The sequence below is a fragment of the Prionailurus viverrinus genome, chromosome D1 (genome assembly GCF_022837055.1).
Source record: "Prionailurus viverrinus isolate Anna chromosome D1, UM_Priviv_1.0, whole genome shotgun sequence".
Classification (NCBI taxonomy): domain Eukaryota; kingdom Metazoa; phylum Chordata; class Mammalia; order Carnivora; family Felidae; genus Prionailurus; species Prionailurus viverrinus.
In genome coordinates this window covers 69,072,506-69,095,128 of record NC_062570.1, presented here as the reverse complement: position 1 = coordinate 69,095,128, position 22,623 = coordinate 69,072,506, and the positions used below count along the sequence as shown (strand labels likewise).

The following is a 22,623-nucleotide window of genomic DNA, read 5'->3' as shown; positions in this document are numbered from 1 at the left end:
GCATATCACAGAGAAAAGGGTGTTTGGAGCCGGAGAAGCTAAGGTGGCAGCAGAGGGGCTGGAAAATCAGAGAAAGAGCCACCACCCCAGCACGTGGGGAGCCAGCACTTTCTAAGTGCTTTGCACATGCTCCCTGGCTGAGAAATGGGGTGGTTCGACACATTACATAGGGGAGTACAGTCATCACAATTTGTGACTAACAGGACAAGGAGCAAAAGGGCATGACTCCTAGGTTCCTAATCTGAGCATTTGGCTCTATTCTGGCAAGCAGAATAGCTTTGGTGGGGAGGAGGAAGATCAGATCAGTTTGAGGCAGCGTGGTTCCTAGGTGACACCCAGGTGGGCATGCGTGGAAGGCAGTTAGCACATCACCTCACAGCTTCAGGGAGTGATTATCAGAAAGGTAATGGTTGAAACGCAGGAGTAGATGCAATCACCCAGAAAGAGGATAGGAGAGAAAAAGGGAAGGGAGGCGCCACAGATGGAAGACTGAGAAGTCCCCGCTGTTACAGAGAGAAGTCAAGGGTATGAAGAAGACGGGGAAGAGAGGGTGTGTCGGAAGCGGCATGAGATCCCAGAGACCACTGGGCTGGGGAAGGGGGATGAGACATTTGGTAGTTAGCGTCAGATGCCACAGCACAGGAGATGTCAGAATCGATACTGGAGACCTCAGAAGAGAAAGCAGATGGAATGATGATACCCAGGCTGTACCTCAGAAGGTAGTGATTAGTGGTGAGGAAGCAGATACAGTGCCAAATATTCTTTTGAGGAACGTTGCTGGGAAAGAGGAAGATAGAGGGGAAGTCAAGGTTGGAGCCTATCCTAGTCAGCCTCCTGACAGACACCTCCCAGGCACTCACGATGCATATTTGTACCTGCAAACTCCTTCTCTACACCTGGGCACCCTGCCTGTACCTTTTCATGTGTGTCCCCATCTACCTACAAACAGTCTAAACTTAGGTGGACAGAAGGAACATCACCTTTTCAACGCGAAGGTTGAGATCTGAAATAAACCTAATGTTGACTGTGCTCCGTCCCGACTCGGGGCTGCACGGGTGTGATGTTGGGCAGTTCTCTCCCCATGCGCAGAGGCAAGATGACCTTGTGACCTTGTTCCATCACTCCATGGCTAAATTCCACCCTTGCCTTGAAAGCCCAGCATATAGAGCGTCTCGAGACACTTTCAGATCCTGACCAGAAATCTGCTGGAGGAGTTAAAAGCTATAGTCGCTAAAAGAGATGACCAGCGAGGCTCATGGCTTTTCCATGGGAACATGTGCCAAACCCTTCTCCTCTCTGCATTCAGTTGCATTTACAAGTCTTTAAATATTAATACTCACTAATATTGACGTTTGAGTACCAAATCAGTGTAGCTTCCCAGAAATGACTAGATTTTATATCATTCATTCACTCAATAGACATTGATGAAGTGCCAGGCAACATGCAGGAGGCAAACTGCTAGAACTGGAGGAGACTGGATCGATGAGGAAGATACGGTGTTCCTGCTCTTGGGAAGCCCACAGACATTTCCATAAACAGCTACAAACAACTTGGAACATCGTATAATAAAGGCATGTGTGTTATGTACATTTATGTACGTATGTGTGTGTGTATCCGGAGGAACACAGAAGGGCGCGTGACAATCACGTCTAGATGTGATCCTGTTGTCAGAGGTGCGAGAGGCAGGCACGTTCTATGGACCTTAGAGACTGAAAGATGAACAGTGAGGCTGAAAAGACAGAGGGGGGTCGCATGAGGGTCTGTGTGAATGCAGTGCTGCTGGGCCTGACTGGCCCAGCACCCCCCCCCCCCCCAGCCCCAACCCTGGCAGGGGAGAGCAAGACTAGACTTGCGTTTTGAGAAGGCCTCCTCTGCTGGCGGCCCAGGAATGGGCTGGAGGCAGAGAGAGGCGGAATGCAGGTGAGGTCGGAGGCTGTCTCGACAGCTCAGGCCAGTGAAAACCGCAGGGAGAGTGGCTGCAGGAGACCATGTGAGCAAGAAGAAAGGAGCCCTGGAGGCCCCCCACATACGCGGGGCGTGGCGGGGAAGAGGGGAAGGCGGTTAACTCAGAGGGCAAGAAACCTCTTCGGAAAAGTGGATGAGCTCAGCGTGAGGGGCACACAGGGGGAGGGGCTGAGTGGGCAGCTAGGAATGGAAGTCTAGAACTTGGGGCAGAGGTTTGGACTAGAGACAATGGGGAGCAGCTGAGGCAAAGTCCAAATTCTTTCAGGTTGAATTTGTCATTTCAATACTAGATCACCCCTGAATTCTCCTTTTCCTCCCTGGGGGCCTATTTTCACAGGAACACACCTTCCCAGAGACAACACATCTAGGCACGCAGAGGCTGAACGTCACAGAGGCACAGGCTCCCACATTCTTGCACCTGACTTAGAGGTACACAGAGGAACACACACACACACACACAGGTCCACAGCTCACAGAGGTATGCATACACGCACGTGCACACGCACACATACACCCACCCATAGGTGAGAGAGGTATACGTATATACGCTTACCCCCCACACACGTGTAAATACACCTACAGAGGTCACAAGTGCACGGTTTTCTAGCGAGGGTAAGGCAGGTTTTCTAGTACACAGTGGGATCTTGTCATCTACCCGGCTGCTGCCCTTCAACTGCTAGGGGGAGCAGCCCCATCTGGCCAATGAACTCCCTCGGCAATTCATTTATGTGAAACAGATTCCAGGAGGCCATCTAAAGGCCCCACCAGTCTGTGGGCCCACACACCACACTTTGATAGTATGAACGGCACGTGAACGGCTGTAAGCTGAGAACCACTCCCAACTAGGAGCCTGAGAGCCATCCACCTGCAGAGCAAAGACCTCCCCCGCAACATTCAACCCCCTTCTCACCAAAGAGCTTCTGTAGGACTTGCCCGTCATACAAATCTTCAGCCAGGTCTTTCACAATGATTCTTTCTCCAACAAGCACATCATTAATCCAGTCGATTAGTACCTACAGAGAGAGAGAGAGAATAAGAGAAGATTCGTAGGCCAGATTTCTTATCTTGGAAGATTAAAATCTAAATGCACTTCAGATTTTGAAAGCAGCAGAACTGAGTCCCTGTGACTCAGTATGTGGACACAAGGCTGGGTGAGCCCTAGTGGCCCTGTTAATTTTCCGGGGTAAGTGCTTCTAGTTCTGGTGGCACCTGTGTCCCTGTTAATATCTTCTGGCCCCTTACCATTCCTTACCCCAATGGCAAGCTACATTCACACAGTGTTTGGGTGTGTGGCTTGTACCAGGCAAGGATATGGGCTTTTAGAGTTCTACAAACTGGGGTTAGTTACCCACCAACTGATCTGTGTAGCTCTGTGATGTAGGCACCTGTGTCTGTGCACCTCTGTCATCCACGGACCTCTCTGTGTGTGCCTCCATGACCTATGAATCTAGGGCAAACTAGTTTCTGCTCTGAGCCTCTGATTCCCCACCTCTAAGATGAAGGAGGAAAATCTCTCCCGCTCTAGGTAGCAGAAAAGAATCACATACGTCAAGGGCCGAACGTTCAATAAAGGTACGTCTAATTAATAAATAAAGCTCTCCTCCATTAGGACATCTGGTCAGGTGGTTCCTATCACCCCCATCTATCACCCCTCCTCCTATGTTCAGGAGGAGAAAGCAAACACAGAAGTGAATGTATCTGCCAAGGTCACATTGCTAACCATGGACACAGACAGGAATTGAACTCCTATCCATCGGCCCTCTAAGGTACTGCTCTCCTCCTTATCCCCAAGCTACCTCTCGGTGGGCCAATGCAGTCTCCTCTCCTCTCCTGTCGCTCTCCTGTCCTTGCCTGAGTGCCCTCAGCATGAAGCACTGAGCAGGGGCACAGCTGAGGTAGCTCATTTAGTTAATCTGCACAACACCCCTTCGAGGGAGGGTTCATTCACTTCATCTTTCAGGTAAGGAAACTGCAGTTTGCAAAAGTCCACTGCCTTTCATCTTACATTTTTTTTTCAGCTCATTTGTTGATATTATTTATGATATGGTAAAATTAACTAATGTTAAATACAGTTTGTTGAGTTTTGGTCATTGTACACAGTCGTGTAACCACCACCACAATCAAGATAAAAAGCAACTCCCTCGCTGAAAGAAGGTTCCTTTGGGCTTTGTGCTCAGCCCCCTCCCCTGAGGACAGGCCTCAGGCAACCACCACAATCTGGTAATACATGGAACCACAGGGAACATCACCTTTTGTGTTTGCATCAGTAGATTGCCTTTATAACAGGGGTAGTAGCTGGGCTGGGTTTGCATACGTGGGTGGAGCCCGGGGTCTTCACAGAACATCGTTCTACTATTCTAGAATAGAAGCTTCCCTCCTCTCCCCTCCACTCCCTCCATCCAACACCCTCCCGTCTCTCCCCCATCCACCCACCCAGCGTTTATGAACATCTGCTCCAAGTCACTTTCTGTGCTGGATCCTGGGGGAACAATGATGAATAAAAGGGGGGGGTCTTGAACCCTGAGAAGCTCACCATTTAGTGAAGACAGAGAAGTGTCTGAGTAGCGGTAAGCAGTCATCACATGGTGACTCTAAGGGGACAATCTGAAGCTGAAGAGGCAGCTAGAGCATGAGACCCCAAACACCATCCCCAGGAGCATGGGCTTCAGACTTCAGTTGACAGGAATCTATACAGAGGTTCTGAGCAGGAAAATGATAGATCTCATTTACATTTTGAATGAGCCACTCTGGCATCCAGTGCCTTTTTGTCCTGTTTTGAGTTCAGCTTGGAGAAGCTAAAGAAGAAAAACACAGGACGGGGAATGCAAAGGGGGATGAAATGAACATTTTTCAGGGGGTGGTTACAAGCCAGCCCCTGTGCCAGGCACAATGTACAATATCTCATTCAATCTTATTTACTTCTGTTTGAATTCCATCTCCTCTACTCAGCTTTGACCACAGACAAACTACTGGCTTTTCTAAGACTCCTCTTCCTTATCTGTAAATGAGGATGATAAGAAGTCCTATTTCACAGGATGTTGTTGAGGGTCTTTGAGGAAAGCAGTGGAAAGACTGTGTGAACTTTAAGATCCTGGTAAACGTGAGCTCCTTTGCACTAACTTCTCTGGCACTTACGATCAACACCATTTGTTGGGCAGCGGCCATGCCCCATTTTTGTTAAATCAGAGATGTCTACCTATGGGACCATGAGCTGCCTGTAACTTTCTATTTCTTCTGTTGGGGCATGTGTGCTGCCTGCCTAGAGCAGGTGGTCTACAGGTGCCTGTTGAGTCTGGGAGGCAGCTGAGGCCCCTCCTAATTTCTTCTTACCTTCATCAGTTCCTGCAGTTTGGGGTCGCTGCGGGAGTTGGGGTCCACCATTGTTCGCACTTCATTCTCCTCTTTAAAAGAAAAAGGCAGTCAGTGGGTGGCTCCACTTGGAGGCGTTAGGCTAACCCAGAGAACAAGAGACCCGGTTACCCAGCATGGTGTCCTCCGGGTCCAGCTCGAAGGGGATCGGGCTGAGGGGCAGGTTGATGGCATTCATGCCCTCCTCCTGAAGCTCTGATACTGCAAAGAGAAGAAAGGCGGAGTCACACAGCAGCCCAGTGATGACAGGGAGGGGCTCTGTAGCACACGGTGTTTGAGATTGACATTAATAAAACTACTGAGGTTAGGTTACAGCTGTTACTCAGCCTGCAATAGATTCCCTGCCTCTCCTCGCTAGAAGGACTGAGTTGTCTCCTGCATGTCCCCTCTTCCAACTATCACCTCACTTGCTTTCCTCAGAGAAAGAGGGAGGCCTCTGCCTGTTCCCAGACACGATCTCAGGGTACACGGAAGTGAGGTGGTCACTGAGGTCTTTCTTGGGTCTCTGCCTGTCATCTCCTGCCCACCCCTCTTTTAAGGGTTGGCTGTCTGATGCACAGTGGCCACCCGGTACCTGCTTGGCTAAACGAGGTCACCAGGTCAAGTCTATATTTATGTTGTAAGCCATTTCCAGCCAACTTCTCTCCCTATTTGTTTGGCTTCCCTAACTACTTTTCTGATTATCCTGCCTTCTCTTTTTACCCCATCCCACCCCAGCCACTGCTTGAGAATGCCTCAGGCCACCCTCCTTTGGGCTCTCATCTTGTCTCTTTAGCTCTAATGAGTAGGGGACCATGGGGCCAGGCACCTCTCCTCCTAGGTCCATTCCCTCCACTGAACATCAACAGCTCAACTGGATGGATGGCCAGAGAGTCCGTTTACAGTTTTCAAGTCCTAGAAACCTACAATTCCACTTTCCTCAAGGAAAACAAAAAGAGGTCAATGACCGCTAAAGACTTCCAGCCTGCTCCCCTCCATGCACCCACCCCCCAAATGACGCCTTAGTGAAAAACAAATTCCTACCACAAAACTACTGCATGATGGACACTTGCTGAGCAATGACCTTGGATAACCCTCCCCCTAAAATGAGTGCCTTCAGTCTCCTCACCCCTGTTTAGTGCCAGTTTGGGTAATTCCTTTTTACCAATTAAGCACAGAAAGACCATTTTCTCTGAAAGCGTTGGTCACCAAAAGGCTCTCAAAGAGCTAATATGGCAGCTGCAATCAACCTTAATAAAAGCAATGTCCCATCTTTCCATTTTATTATTTTTTTTATTGACTCTGGCCTCCCTGACTGCCAGCATATACTTGCAAGAACTCTTAAGCACAAGGCAACCACTTACAAAGAGTTCTTTCATATTAGCAAACTCACTGATGTTTGCAGTTGGACGGGGAACGAGATTGCCTAACAAAGAGCGTGAAACACACTCTACCCTAAAGAGACACAACTTGCATTATGAAGCTGGTATTTAGTCCCGTCGCTGTGGGCTCTTGAAATTCATACGGGATATCAGCCAGTCACCATCTTGAATTTGCAAATTCAGACACCCACCACTATAATTACCCCCCCCCAAAAAAAATAGAACTGAAAAATAGAAGCCACACCTTCAAGGCTAAAATGATTCTAATAAGTATAGGATTGCATTTGCTTTCTAGTGAAAAACAATTGACTCCTATAATTTCATTAGAGTCCTAGGTTTCTTCTAATAGTCCTCCTAAGACTAGTAGTTTGTTTTCTTTTCCAGGCTGTTTCTCACAAAGAAGCAAGATTTCCACTACGGAACAAGCACTGCTGTGCAAGCATTGGGCAGTGGAAGTCGAGTCATGCTTAAATGGGGGAGCGAGACTGGGCATACTGGCTGGTGAAGACAACAGCTCCTGCCCCGGGGCCTCTCTACCTACATTCTCCCTAAGGTCTGCACTGTCAATGGTAGCTACCAACCACATGCAAATATACACATTTACCTGAGTTAAAACTTCAGTTTCTTAGTTGTACCTATCACATTGCAAGCACTCAATGGCCCACGTGTGGCAGGCTAGTGGCCACTGCCAGGCTGGACACCACAGATGTAGCTTTTCATCATTATAGGAAATTCAATTGGATGGTGTTATCTTAGTTGACCCCAAATGCTGATGATGTCCACATTTAAATCTCTAGAATGGGCCTGACCCTGAATTCCAGACTTACTTGATGTCTCCTCTTTTGTCTATTAATAGGTCTCAAGCGTATATATCCCAAACATAATGATTGTCAACACTCTCACCTCCACCGTAACAACCCTAAAACAAGACTGTCACTCCCCTGTTCTTCTCTTCTTCAGTAAATGGCACCGCCACTTATACAACGGTTTACGCCAAAATCCAAAAAAATCACCCTTAACTTCTCTTCCTTCCTCATGCTTTGCATCGAATGCATTGGAAAGTTTTGTGGGCTCCACCTCTAGACTAGGATCCAATGCCACCCACTTCTCATCATCTACACCACCCCATCCTGGTTCAGGCCACCCTCAGCTTTCACCTGGACAACCAGAGCCACCTTCTAAGTGGTCTACTGCTTTCTGATGCATTTTCCGCACCCCTGTCTACTTCCCAGAGCATAGTCAGAATGGTCTATAAAGATGTAAATAGCATGATACATTCTTCTGCTTTAATCCCTCCCTTGGCCTCTCATCATACTCAGAATAAGGCTCCGACTCCTTACTAACACTTGCAAGGCCCTCTGATTAGCCCCTAGCCTCCCTCTCATGTTTTATTTTCTTCAGAGGACTCATCACAATCTTAAATAATAATTATTCATATGTCTGTTGTCTGTCTCCCACCTAGAGAAAAGACTAGCACTTTTTCTCTTTTGTTCACTGTTAGATCCCCAAATAGGAGCCAGAGTGCCTAGGCTGAAATCCATGTTCTACTAGCTATGTGACCTTGGGCAAGTTCATTAACCTCCTGTACCTCAGTTTCCCCATCTGCAAATTGGGGGTGATAATATTACCTACCTCCTAGGGTTGTTGGGAAGGTTAAATGGGTTTACATTAAGCATTTTGAAGCGTGCCTGGTACCTGGTAAGAACTGCATAAATGCATGCTATTATGCTATAACTATTATTATTACTTAAGACAATACCTTATGCAGGTGTGTATATATATATATATATATATATATATATAGTATATATATATATAAAGTATATATATAGTATAGTATATATATATAAAATTTTTGCCTGATCCTGTGTGTACATGTGTGTGCATATGTGTGTGCTTATATTTTGTAAGGAGAGAAAAGCCACATCTGTTCCAAGACTGTTGTATGGCGAGAGCCAATTTATGAATATAGGGATATTTACACCTCTAAAATGCAACTAGAAATGTACTATTTGTGGCAAGGACTCCTCAAGGTGGGTCTCAACAGGATCTTTTTTTATGTGTACATCATAAAAATGTTTTCAGATGAAAAATCCCCAGTCCGAAACACTCCCCTCTGCCCTGCCTCTTTAATTCACTCAACAGAGACATAACAAACCCTACAAGAAAGGCTGAGATATGTTTGCAATTGGAAATGTTTTTTTTTTCAGGAAATGATTTGGTACAGGAACATCATTCCCATCCCATTAACTGCTGACTCTGAGCCAACTGTTTGTAAAAGTGAATATGCAAACTGCCCCGTTCAGGCCTGGCCCCCGCCCCATGGGGCCGCATTAGTGGCCACTTTCCCAAAACAGCCCGCCTGCTTTGGAGGCTTCATTTCTATTAAACCAAAGCAGGACCCAGCAGAAGCCCCTCGCCAATCCCTGCGCTCTGAAAGAGAAAAGAGCTGCAATTGAATTTTCTCGGCACAGAATATGAATATGATGTTTATCCCTTCAACCTCCTCTAACAATCTAAAACTAGGTCTGAGTGTGCAGCCCTCCGTGTCTCGCGGCGCCATTAGTCATAACTTAATAAACAGATTAAATGCCCAGCTGAAGGTCGAGCTTGGGAAAGCAGGGTGATTGCTTCAACTCCTGAAGCGCTCACCATCAGAAAGGGGGCTTTGGCTTTTCCGGGAAACGCAGGCTCTGAGTCTAGTTGTGCAGCAGAAAAAGGGCAAGGATGGGCTTTGGAGTTTGAAAGAGTAGGATTTGAATCCTACTTCTATTTTTATCAGCTGGGCGACCTTGAAATTTAGCTTCCCTGAAATTCAGTATCAAACAACTCTCTATAAAACAACACTGGAGCTGACACTGCTGGTTTCCTTGCTAATATTTATTTTACTCTTTTTCCCTGCTGAAAGAACCTTCGTTTTGTTCCAGTGTGTACACTTCTCCCTCCTAAGTTCTAGGGGAGATCCTGATTGGTTTAAGCTAATCATGATAATCTTCATTCTCTTGGTAGTGACTGACTCAAGCACTGTCATGTGATATGATGAGTTGTGAGAGGAAATTTCTAGAAGCTTCTAACAATAGTTTTCATCCATTTTAAAGAGAGGTCCAAAGAAGAGAGGGTATCTTTCTCCTTCTAATCACTGTTGTATGAGGATGCTATGCCTGGATTTGCTGCAGCCATTTTGTAGTCACGAGGTGAGCTAGCCCAAGTCCAAAGAAGAAACTAATATACTCAGATTGGCAGAGAAAAAAAGAAAGAAAGGGGTTTCTTGTTGATGCTGTTTAGCCTACATCCCTGGAACCACTCTAGCTTTATGTGTCTTGTTATAAGAAATATAATAAGCTCCTTTATTGTTTAAACTAGTTGAGTTGGCATTTTCTGGGGCTTGGAGCTCCAACTCCCTAATTAATACACAGGACACCAGGATTATAAAGTTGATAGAGGAATACTGTAGGGCGACACAATGAATGGTCATTTTCCTTTCCTTTTTTTCCATGAGAAGCAGAATAGCTGCAGGCATCTCTTATACTTCAGAACGCACAAAGGGATTCAAAGAACACCACGGGGAGAACAAGTATGGAGAAAAGAAAGAGGTTTCTACAAGTACAAAAGGGTCCATTTAGGCAAAGCCAGTAATTTCATTCGTTCAACCAACAAACATTACTAGGCACCTCTCCTGAAGCAGACCTTGAGCCAGCATTGGGAAAATAGGTTTGGGGATTTGACGTGGATCTGCCTCAGTCTGCACATGGATGGTGGGAGGGGCAGACGCATAACCACAACATGCAGGATGCCGCGCAGAGGGGTGAGGGACGTCGGACTACAGCGATGTGAGAGCTCAGGCAGACCGAGGGTAACTTTGGGTGGAAGACTGGGAAGGATTCCTAGAGAGGGGGAATTTGAGCTGGACTTTGAAAAATATATATTTTCATTTGGCACAGACGACCCCCAAAAGGCACATCTCGTGTAAAACACATAGGTGTGTAAAAAAAAAAGGGGGGGGGGTAGGTGTTGAGAGTAATGATTACATCTGAGCACTGGGAATGTGGGGGCACAGAGGGGGAAAGAAGGGAAGGAACAGAAGAACAAATTAGGTAGGTGGGGTCCAGAGTGTCAAGGGTCATGAATTCATCTACTTAGCACTCTCTGGACCATGCTCCCTGTTTTGTCCCTACAGACAAAACAACAACCAAACCAAACCAAAAATACCAAGATGGGGGGCGGGGAGGGGGGGGACAAGAGAATAGCTAGGATGTTCTCTCTCCTTCAGTGCAAGTGGGCACCAGTGAGACATTTAGGCTGCTCTAGATCCTTATCAGGACTCTGATGATTAATCTCTGGTCCTTCTGAAAGCTACTAAAGTTCCCTTAATTTCTAAAAGGATCAAGGTCTCCCACAAAAGTTCTTGGCAGCAACAGACAAGTAATTTGACAACGGTCTGCTCAGCAAGTCCCAACAGTTTTGTCTATGTGAAAAATCAACCCGAAAGAACATCTATCAGAAAACTATGGCTACCATCATACTTAATGGTGGGAAATTGGATGCTTGGCCCCTAAGACTGGGAACAAGGTAAAGACGTTTCCTTCCACCATGGCTATTCAAAACCATACTAAAAATCCTAGTCCGTACCATAACACAAGTAAAGGAAATAAAAGGTATAGAACTTGAGAACAAAGAAATAAAACTGTGTTTGCAGATGACATGATTATCTATGCAGAAAACAACAAAGAATTGACCAAAACAAACAGAACAAAAACCCCAAGCCCCTAGAACCAGTAAGCAATTATAGCAAGGTTGCAGATACAAGGTAAATATATAAGTCAACTGCCTTCCCATAAACCAGCAATGAATGATTGGAATTTAAAATTAAAAACACAGTATTATTTATAGCAGCACCACAAAATACAACACTTGGGTATAAATCTGACAAACACATATTGAACTGACATGCAGAAAATGATAAAACTCTTATGTAAGAAACCAAAGAAGATTTAGATAAATGAAGAGATACTAAGTATTCATGAATTACAAGACTTGATATGGCTAAGGTGTTGATTCTTCCCAACTTCCTCTATAGATTAAATGCAATCCCACTCAAAATCACAGCAAGCTATTTTGTGATTATCAACAAACTGATTCTTAAAATTTTTTTTTTCAACGTTTATTTATTTTTGGGGCAGAGAGAGACAGAGCACGAATGGGGGAAGGGCAGAGAGAGAGGGAGACACAGAATCGGAAACAGGCTCCAGGCTCCGAGCCATCAGCCCAGAGCCCGACGCGGGGCTCGAACTCACGGACCACGAGATCGTGACCTGGCTGAAGTCGGACACTTAACCGACTGCGCCACCCAGGCGCCCCAACAAACTGATTCTTAAGTTTACCCAGAAAGACAAAAGACCCAGAATAGCCGACACAATATTAAAGAAAAATGGCAAATGTGGAACACTGACACTACCAAACTTTAAGACTTAAAATAAAGCTATAGTAATCAATGCAGTGTAGAACTGGCAAAAGAGCAGACACATAGATCAATGGAACAGAATAGAGAACACAGAAATAGATCTACACAAACACATTCAACTGATCTTTGACAAAGGAGCAAAGGCGATTCAATGCAGAATGGATAGTCTTGTCAACATACGGTGTGAGAACAACTGAACATCCATATGTAAAAAAATGAATCTAGACACAAACCATACACTTTCTGCAAACTTTCACTCAAAATGATCATGGCCTAAGAACAAAACACAATACTATAAAATTTCTAGAAAAAAAATAGAAAAATCCATATGACGTAGGGTTTGGCAATAAGTTTTAACATCCCACACAAAAGGATAATCCGTGAGAGAAAAATTCATAATCTGGATTTCATTAAAATCTCTACTCTGCAAAAGATACTGTTAAGAGAATGAAAAAGCAAGCCGTAGACTGAGAGAAAGTATTTGCAAAACATCTAAAAAACTTTAAAAATGAAGAAAACGAACCAACTACAAAATGGGGCGATCTAATCAGACATGTCACCAAAGAAGAGGTACAAATGGCATAAGCATATGAAAAGAGGTTCAACATCATTTGTCATGAGGGAATGACAAAACAATGAGATACTGCCACATTTATTAGAATGGTTAAAATCCCCAAAACTTAACAGTACTAAATGCTGACAAGGATGTGGAGGAACAAGAACCCCTGTCCATTGCTGGTGGGAATGGCAAGTGATAGCGCCATCTTGGAAGACTGTGTGATAGCTTCTTAGAAGCTGGAGTTTTACCCTATAATCCAGCAGTCGTGTTCCTAGTATTCACTTGATTTGAAAACATATATAAATACAAATGTATGTATTTGAAGATTTATAGCAATTTTATTCATAATTGCCAAAAATTTTAAGCAAACAAGACATACTTCAATAGACAATTGTATCAGTTGTGGTATACCCATATGGTGAAATATCATTCAGTGATTTAAAAAAAAAAATGAGTAATAAAGCCATGAAGAGACATAGAAGAACTTTACAATTCCTAAGTTGAGGAAGCTAGTCTGAAAAGGCTACACAATGTATGATTCTACTCCTATGACATTCAGAAAAGGGAAAACTATGGAGACAAGATGAATGAAAAGATGAATGATCAACGAATGAAAAGATCAATGGTTGCTGGGGGTTTGGGAGAAGGTTTGAACAGGCAAAGTACGGAACATGTTTAAGGAGATGAAACTCTCTGTCTGATCCTGTAGTGACAGATACATGATTTGGTGCATTTATCAAATCCACAGAACTTCAAAGCCCTGGGAGTAAACCTAAATGTAGGCAAATTTCAAAAAATTGTTTAGGAGGTTGGGGGATCTGAGGGTGGAACATAGACCATGATGATAGAATTAAACAGTATTACAAATGCATGAGACAATCTCACTGAAAGGGGCTAGGGGGATGGGGCTGACCTAAGCATTGTTGGAAATGAGTGGTGTCTGGGAAACCACAGTCAAAAGGAACTGCCCATGAGAACGTACTCTAGTTGATAAAGTTATTTCCCAGGGATGTGCAGGTCAACAATTCTGATACTGCCATACACTCACGCTGGAACTGAACAATTAAGTAAATGGATGGTGGATGGTAGGAGCCAGGTCCCTCACTGTTGGAGTAGGAGGTTACAGATGAGCAGGGGCAAAGAGTAGAAGGATCCTTATGGCAATGGATGAGAGGACGAGGGGTGGAGGTGTCAGTAAGCATTCATGTTTAGCTTAATCTAGATCCTCATGGTTACATATGGAAATACCGAGAGGAATGATTATCGTTGACCCTTGAACAACACAGGTTTGAACTGTGTGGCTCCACTTTTACGCACTGTTTTTTGAATTGACAGCAAAAGCCACAAGGCATTTATTTACAAGTGTCCACTCCAGTCTCCACCAGATCAAAGGCTGCTGGCCCAGAGTCATACCTGCTACCCTCTGAATGGCTGGGGATGCCTCCTAAGGCTGCTAGAAGACCCCAAGGGCCCTAGGCCTGGGCAGCGCTGCAGATTACCCATGTGCCAACAAGGTGGTCGGTCCAGTGCCTGTGGCTGGCAGGCAGGAGGCTGGGCTGATGGAGAAGAACATTCCCAGAGGGCAGGGATGACAGCACTATGCGTGTAACCCCGTGCCCATGGCACTCATGCACCCTGAATCCTTCAGGCTCCAGGGCTGTACTGGGCTGGCTGCAGACCTCGGACAGACCCTATTGGTCAGAGTAGGGACTCCTCCTCTGTGGCAGCGCCCAGCCCTTTGGCCTCATGGGTAGCCACAGCTGCCAAAGGCCACAGGCCGGTGGTACACCTCCAGGTAGATGGAACAGCTGTAGCATGCCTCCGGGCTGCTGTCACCCCCCATGGGTGTGCCTGGTGGCTGCCACTGCTCAGCTGAGGCCACTAGGCTGCAAAGCATTGCCATCTTGGGCCAGGCCCACTACTGCCTCCCCTGTCCCTCTCCCAGCCTATATGTGGATTTTTTTTTTTCAATAAATATACCTAGAGTGCTGTAAATATATTTTCTCTTTCTTATGATTTTCTTAACATTTTCTTGGGGTACCTGGGTGGCTCAGTTGGTTGAGCAGCCGACTCTTGATTTCAGTTCAGGTCATGATATCACGGTCATTAGATCAAGCCCTGTGTCTGGCTCTGTGATGACAGCAGAAGTCTGCTTGGGATTCATTCATTCTCTCTCTCTCCCTTCCTTTCTCTCTCCCTTCCTCCCTCCCTCCCTCTCTCTCTGCCCTTCCACTGCTCACATGAGCACGTGTTCTTTCTCTCAAAATAAATAAGCAAACATCTTAAAAATTTTTTCTTGAGGCGCCTGGGTGGCTTAGTCGGTTAAGTGTCCGACTCTTGGTTTTGGCTCAGGTCATGATCTCATGGTTGGTGAGTTCAAGGCCCACAACAGGCTCTATGCTGACAGTGCACAGCCTGCTTGGGATTCTCTCTCCCCTCTCTATGTCCCTACCCCACTGGTGCTCTCTCCCTCTCTGAAAATAAATAAACTTAAAAAAAATTTAGAAAGCCATTTTCTTTTCTCTAGCTGACTTTACTGTAAGAATACAGTATATAACACATATATAGAATATGTGTTGACTGTTATTGGTAAGGCTTCAGTCAACCATAGGCTATCAGTAGTTAGATTTTGGGGGAGTCAAAAGTTATACACAGATTTTCTTGATTGTGAGGGGGTCAGTGCCCTTCAGCCCCTGCATTGTTCAAGGGTCAGCTGTACATACATGGGTTAATGTACACACACACATGTTCTTGCTCTGTCAGCCGAGAAGTCCTAAAAGTAATGACATTCCAGTAACAGTGAATATACCTAGCACCAGATCTTGGTTTTTTCTGGTACGATTCTCCAACAAAAGGAACCAGAGCTCATTGAAAAGATGGTTGATTCTAGGAGTGGAAAAGGAATCTGCAAGATGAGTCTGGAACCAGCAAGGAAAGAACCTGGAACAATTTGAGCAGCAAAATAAAGTAACTGATATTGGATTATAACGCCATGCAAGTAAATATCCACAAATCCACACTGATGTAAATGACTGAATAAATTAATAGATGGGCAAGAGGAGAGAAATCTCCCTTATAGAATTCCCAATAATTTATGTAGATCCTGTGTCCTCAAAGAAGGGGAGGCAGAGCCCCTGACCCCTTCAACATGGGCCTTCCTTCCAGAGAGTACAATATGGAAAGGGGGAAAAGAGTTACTTTACAGTGCAGAAACCTGACAAACACTAGCTAAGCCAGGTGATCAAGGTCAACATCACAGTCATAAATCATGGGATTTGATATGATGTGATGAAAATAGCATTTACCTCTGTGTTCTTCCTTTCCAAACCCATGACCCCAGCCTAATCAGGAGAAAAACATTAGATTTCAATAGATGAGCATCCTAAAATATGCTTGATCAGTACTGCTCAAAACTGTCAAGGTGATCAAAAACCAGCTTGAGAAATAATCACAGCCAAGAGGAGCCTAAGGAGACATGATGGCTACATGTAATGTGGGGTCCTGGATGGGATCCTGGAACAGATAAGAACATTAGATAAAAACTAAAGATAAATTATATACTTTAGTTAATAACATACCAATACTGGTTCATGAATTTTAAATGTACCCCACTAACATAAGATGTTAATAAGATGAGAAAGTGGGTGTCAGCTATAGGGGAATTCTTTGTACTACCTTGGTAATATTTCTACAAACCTAAAATTACCGTAAAAATAACCTATTAAAAAATCAATCCAAATTTGCTATTTTCCCAACCAAATACAGTGTTCACTAGGGGGAAATCCATGATATTATGGGACACATATGCTTCCTTTCATCACCAATGAGACAGTGGTAATTTATCCAATAGTAGCTACGCCCTACAGAAGCATTTATACAGGGGACAAAGCACAAAGACCACTTCAAAGCCCTTCAAGTGCAAGAGCTACTCATTCCCAAGCGAGAACCTAAGTTTCCAGGAAGAAAGTACATAGTTTATGTGTTTGTTTCCAGGGCTGAGATGAGAAGACAAAGCTTCCTCAGTACTTAAGGATGCCTGGCAAGGTCATTTCTGCCTTCCCACTAGTACAACCATCACTAAAGTACATTGGTCTCCTTAATGATTTTAATGATTTTCTCTGGAACTGCTCTGGAAGTTACCTTTATCCATGGCCCCTGATGGGGGTTTGTTTTTACACCATGGGCTTTTGTATTAGTTTTCCATTGCTGTAGTAACAAATGACCACACCCTCGGTGGCTTGAAACAACACAGATTTATCCTTGTGGTTCTATAAGATACCAGTCCAACATGGGTCTCTCTGGGCCAAAATCAAGGCATTGGGAGGGCCATGTTCCTTTCTGGAGGCTCTAGGGGGATGATCTATTTTCTGGCCTTTTCAAGCTTCTAGAGGCCACTTGCATCCCTTGGCTTACGGCCTGCTTCCTCCATTTTCAAAGCCAGCAATGGGGGTTGGGGGCCACATCCTTCTCACACTGCATGACTTAGCACCTCCTTCCGCCTCCCTCTTCCACTTTTAAGTACCCTGTGATTACACCAGGTCCATCTGAAAAATCCGGGACAATCTCCCTATTTTAGGGCTCATTAGCCACCAAAATTCTACCTGCACCCTTAATTACCCTTTGCCACATAAGGAAACATATTCACAGATTCTAGAAATTAGGTTATGGCCATCTTTGGGGGGACTATTATTCTCCCTATAACAGCTTTCTTGGTTAAGGGGACAGGTTCTGTTCTCCATACTCACCCTTGGGTACAACATATGGGTTCACTTTCCCTCTGTGTGAGATTGCCAAAAGAAAATGCAGAATTCCAAACCTTTCCATCCCAGCCCTTAAACCAGAGGAGTTTTATTACTTTCAGCTAAAAGGATACTTGTTTCAGCAGTCATAATATAAAGCATCAGGCAAACATGGGAGCCAGCTCATGGTGGCCTCAGCAGACCATCAGGGTCTCAACACACTCCCCTCTACTTGACACAGCTATTTAGTCACCACGGTTGGAAATCCAGCCCTTGGAGCACAGCCAGAAAAGGGAACTTAGAGGCTGGTGTTGTGATGGGGGCTGACAGGGAGATCTATAGTCTTTATGAGTCTTACAGTTTCCACCATAGTCTTTGTTTTGGTCAGTTTTATAGTCTCTGCAGAATTGGAAGTCTGCCAAGCAAATGGACCCTGGACATTTATTCATTGTTCAGTCAAGCACGTGATTCAGCTGCCTTCCAATTACTAACAAACAAGGAGGGAGATGGATGCACCATTGGCTGGCTTTGGGCGGTCAAAGCCACCTGAACTGAAACACTGGTGGAGGTCTCAAGTAAGTCATGGGAATGGAAACACTGCACAGGCACAGAGGGTCCAGGGGAACAATACATCATTGTTCCTTGTCTTTTGCCATGCTACGTTCTGTTTGGTCTTTAGATAGAGAACCAGAACCATTTCCTTGGTTTTAAAGGAAACCTACTCCTACTTAAGCAGAAGGTGGTATGGATGTGCCAGCCTGGGAGCTGTTAAAGAAAACCTCCAAGCCATTTTGCATGTGTGTGCTCCTGTGAGCATCCATACACCCTAAGCACTTACAACAGCCTGGGGGAGACCAAAGAACTTGACCTGGCATATTGCCTAATTACATGTAAAGTGTGGGTACAATGAACAACCCTGGACAGCCAGTGCAGGACCAGCACCACTACGATCTCTTCCATTTCTAAACAGGTGCGGGCATCTCTGGTGTAGATAAACAATTACTTCTCTTCTAGGGTCAGTAGGTTCCTGAAGGGCAGTTGCCTTCAGTGGTTCTCAGAGCCCAACACAGAGCCAGGCATGCAGTAAGCATTCAGTACGTGCTGGGAGGGTGCTTTAGCTGGGGACGGGAGGGGAAAGACATATATACAACCTGCAATGCGATATGGTTATGGGCCCTCATGTGGTTCGGAACCAAGTCCTGAGGGCAGAGTGCCCTTTCAGAATGGAGGGAGTAACAGAGGAGTGTGTGGGAGACCCAGCGGCCATGGGAGGGCCCAGAGAGCCCCAGGACGCATCACAGCCTGTGTGCCCCACTTGCATTCATCTTTGTGTGCCAAGTTTCCTTTCCTCATTTCATTCTCTGTGGCTCTTGGACCTTCATGTCTATATCTTTCTTCTTCAGGAATACTGAACAGCCAATCATTTGTTTTTGCAGTGGCTCTCAATGCTACCTAAAAATCGTCACATCAATACTAGTGCACTTGAATTCCCAAGTGGTGGCCTCTGTGGAAAGGAGCTCTGGGTGTGGCCAGTGAGTGAACAAGGCATTGTTGTGTCCTGACTGGACCGATTCTCTGGGGGGCTCATTCTGGATTGGTCTGCACATCAGTCAGTGGTTTATCCTGAGGGGTTTCATGGAAACTCTCAAATGAACAATGATGGTGACTGGGAGAGAATGCACCCAGTTGCACTGCACTTCCTTCGTACCGGGCATGGAGAGGTGCCCCCCCCCCCTTTTTTTTTTTTACATATATTAACACATTTAATCTTCCTAACAATCCAGTGGGTAGCTACTATTATTATCCCTATTATACAGATGAAGACAGTGAGACCCAGAGAAGTTATGGAACTTGACCCCAGGCCACACAGCTAGAAAGTGGAACCCAGCTGATCCCGGGCTAGCTGGCTGCAGAGTTTACATCCTTAACACGATACTCTGTCCCAGTTTTAAATAATGGCTTTTATTTATTTTTTTTTTATATGAGAACATCTAGAACATGGTCACTTCTGCATTCCCACATAAAACTAGGAGAAAGTTTCACGGGGCATCATCTTGCATACACTAAGCCCTACAAGGGTGTCTGGTCACTCTATGGAGACTCAGCCTCGGTGAAAATAGATTCAAAAGGAGGTGGTGTATGAGCATTATTTTTGTTTTGTTTGAAATAACGGGTTGATTTATTTCTGGCTATAAAAGAAAAACAGGCTCATTTAAGAGAACTTTGCAAATATAAAACAAGTAAGAGAGCAAATAATCCTACTGCTCAGAGATAAACCCTGTTAACACATTACATTTTCTTACAGCTTTTTTGTTTTACACACATGCGCGCGCGCACACACACACACACACACACACACACACACACTGCACATAGTTCTATAAGCTGCTTTTATCATATCACATAATCTCATCTTTCCTTATGCAATCAAAAATATCACTTTAGGGGCACCTGAGTGGCTCAGTTGTTTGGGCGTCCAACTTCAGCTCAGGTCACGATCTCATGGGTTGTGAGTTCGAGCCCAATATCAGATTCGCTGCTGTCAGTGCAATGCTCGCTTCGGATCCCCTGTCTGCCTCTCTTTCTGTCCCTCCCTGCTCATACTCTCTTTCTCTCAAAAATAAATGCACATCAAAAAATTTATCATTTTAAACAGTGTTCTCAATTTCTATCGAAGGTCCACACACACGTTACTTAATCGTTCTATAACTGTCGGACATTTAGGTGGTTTCCAATTGTGGGGAGCGGCGGCTGAGTTGGGAAGGTTGAGTCATTCGCCAGCTATGAAGGGTGAGCGGGCCTGCTCAGGCCACGGGACGAGCAAGCATAGAGTGTGGTGCCCTTGGGATGCTAGATGCACGGCCCCCTGTGAGTCCAGGCACAAGCTAGTCTCTCTTTCATGGGTAAGGAAACTAAAGTTGAGAAGAGTTTAGGAGATGTGCCTGAAAAGTTTCCTAGAAAATGATTTGAAGAGTTAGTCATCTCCTTTCCCCAGTGTCTCAGTTTAGAGTCTCTTGAAAGCAGAAAGGAACCTCAGAGAAAGGGAGCGAGAGGGGCAAGGAGAGTGACACAGTCACAGGGATGAAGGGGGCACATGTTACTGAGCCCTCACCTATGGGCAACTGACCCCATCCTCTGCATGGGCTCTCTGAGGAACCCGTACACCGTCTCCAAGAGACCTCCCCGGTAGCTGAGGTTCCCTACAGGGCGCTACCTCTCGGCACCTCCAAGCTGTGCTGGATGCTGGCCAAGGGGCTTCAGAAGCCAGAGCCCTGGACGGACAAGTGTAGGTGCTATACTGTGGTGGGGTTTGCCGTGTGCACCAAACGGTCCATCACAGCTTGGCTGAAATGAAAGGTAGCCAAGAACTGTGATGGGCAGCACAAGATCATCTGCTGTGCTCACCCAGGGAACAGTGGGCCAGGGTCCTCCCTCTTCTCTCCCCAGAAGAGAAATCCCAGGAGATGGGGCAGGGGATTTAAGAGAGTATATTTCTAGGAACAAATCTGAGAGGGGAACATACCCTTCTTCTTCTTCTCCAAGGAAGACACAAATAAGAATGAATGGGCTGCAGAATCCTGTTCTTAAGATTCACTAAGCCAGTGCCATTCACAGTAAGGGTCTCCTTAGTCCTGACTCTGACATGCCCACACTGAGATTCAGAGATGAGCAGGATGTGAGTCCTGCCCCTGACCTTGGTCAGGTCTACTCTGCTAGGTGGGCAGGTGGCTTCCATCAGAAACAGAACACTATACTGAGGAAGCCTGTGGGAGATGGAGATGTAACCTGAACTGAACTCCTGCCCCAGGCCAGGCCCTGTGTGGAGGGTTCCACTCATGATTCATTCTCTACAATCCTCAGAAGAAGAGATGCCTTCTTCCTGGGGACAAAGCTGCAGTTTTGGAACCAGTTCAACATCACACTCTTATGATCACAGTGCTAGGGAAGTCCAGGACTCCTTTATCTGATGGAATGGGGACTTGTAAAAGTGTTCATTCCTTTCCTTCCATCCCTAAACACTGATTGGGCACCTGCTTTATGCCACATGCTATTCTAGGACAGAACGAACCCTTGCCTTAGGAACTCACGGTCACGTACACCCAGAGTCTCAGTGGCCCAAGGGCCAATACAGGCATGGCTCCAGGTGACAAGGGAGCCCCAGGCTGGCCTTGCACTGCCAGGAGGGACAAGGGAGGGCTTCACGAAGATAGCGCTGCGAGACCCTTTTGTGGACAGATCTCTGTTCTTCTTTCCATATCATTTACCACCATTTGTAATTACACATCCGTGTGCGTATCTGTGGAACACCTGTCTCCTCCATTCTGTGGAGAGCTTCGAGAGGCCCAAGGCCTTGCCCACCACTGCACTGCCAGTACCTGCCATACAACAAGTGCCTAATGCGAATTTACTGAGTGAATAACTAGTTGGCAATGCTGGTCCTTGAGTAGTCTTCCCTTCCAGGAGAGTCCCACAGCCAAATAAACCTCTTCATAATCTTCTACATCAGAGCCAGACATTCATATTGGGTGGGTCCGGTCTTTTTTTTTTTTTAATTTTTAGCATTTATTATTGAGAGAGCATGAGCATGAGCAGGGGAGGGGCAGAGAGAGGAGGGGACACAGAATCCCAAGCAGGCTCCAGGCTCTGAGCTGTCAGCACAGAGCCTGACGCAGGGCTTGAACCCACGAGCCGCGAGACCATGACCTGAGCCAAAGTCGGATGCTTAACCGACTGAGCCACCCAGGCGCCCCATGGTGGGTCTTGTCTTCAAGAAGAGAAGGATAAGGAACTAGATACAGCAAGGGAGGGAGCAGAGAGGGCATGTATGTGTTGGTTCTGAGCGTGGGGGTCCAAGACATTTAGTGGGAGGCATTTTTGCTTACATTTAGATCTCCCCAACATCAATGACTAAGTCCCGTCCCAAATTGGAAATCTGAGACCATCACGCTAGAAGTGGCCTCCTGGGTTTGTTTGTTTGTTTGTTTGTTTGCTTTCCTAAACCAACAATACATGTTGACAGCAAATCTGTATAGAGAGCCTATTAAAAGAAATTGTAGTAAATCAGAGATGCTTTAACTGTCTGGCTGGCATTCTGCTGATTGCCTGCCTGACACTTCCAATGTGGCTTCCTTTTGTACAACCTTCCATTTGATTCAATTACATGGATAA

General features: G+C 45.6%; 1 protein-coding gene and 1 long non-coding RNA gene across 2 annotated transcripts in view; one reads left to right on the top strand and one right to left on the bottom strand.

The window, feature by feature from the left end:
• LOC125176670 (uncharacterized) overlaps positions 1-1,719 on the top strand; it is a 71,656-nt gene extending 69,937 nt beyond the window's left edge. The window contains exon 3 of the long non-coding RNA XR_007156356.1: positions 1,419-1,719. This is a non-coding gene — a long non-coding RNA (uncharacterized LOC125176670). The remainder of the gene's footprint in view (positions 1-1,418) is intronic.
• The window catches only part of PARVA (parvin alpha), a 170,844-nt gene that overhangs the window by 64,304 nt on the left and 83,917 nt on the right, over positions 1-22,623 (bottom strand). The window contains exons 2-4 of the mRNA XM_047878446.1: positions 5,446-5,535; positions 5,296-5,366; positions 2,876-2,978 (exon numbers count right to left, since the gene is read on the bottom strand). Of these exons, the coding sequence (XP_047734402.1) occupies positions 2,876-2,978; positions 5,296-5,366; positions 5,446-5,535 (264 nt within the window). The remainder of the gene's footprint in view (positions 1-2,875; positions 2,979-5,295; positions 5,367-5,445; positions 5,536-22,623) is intronic.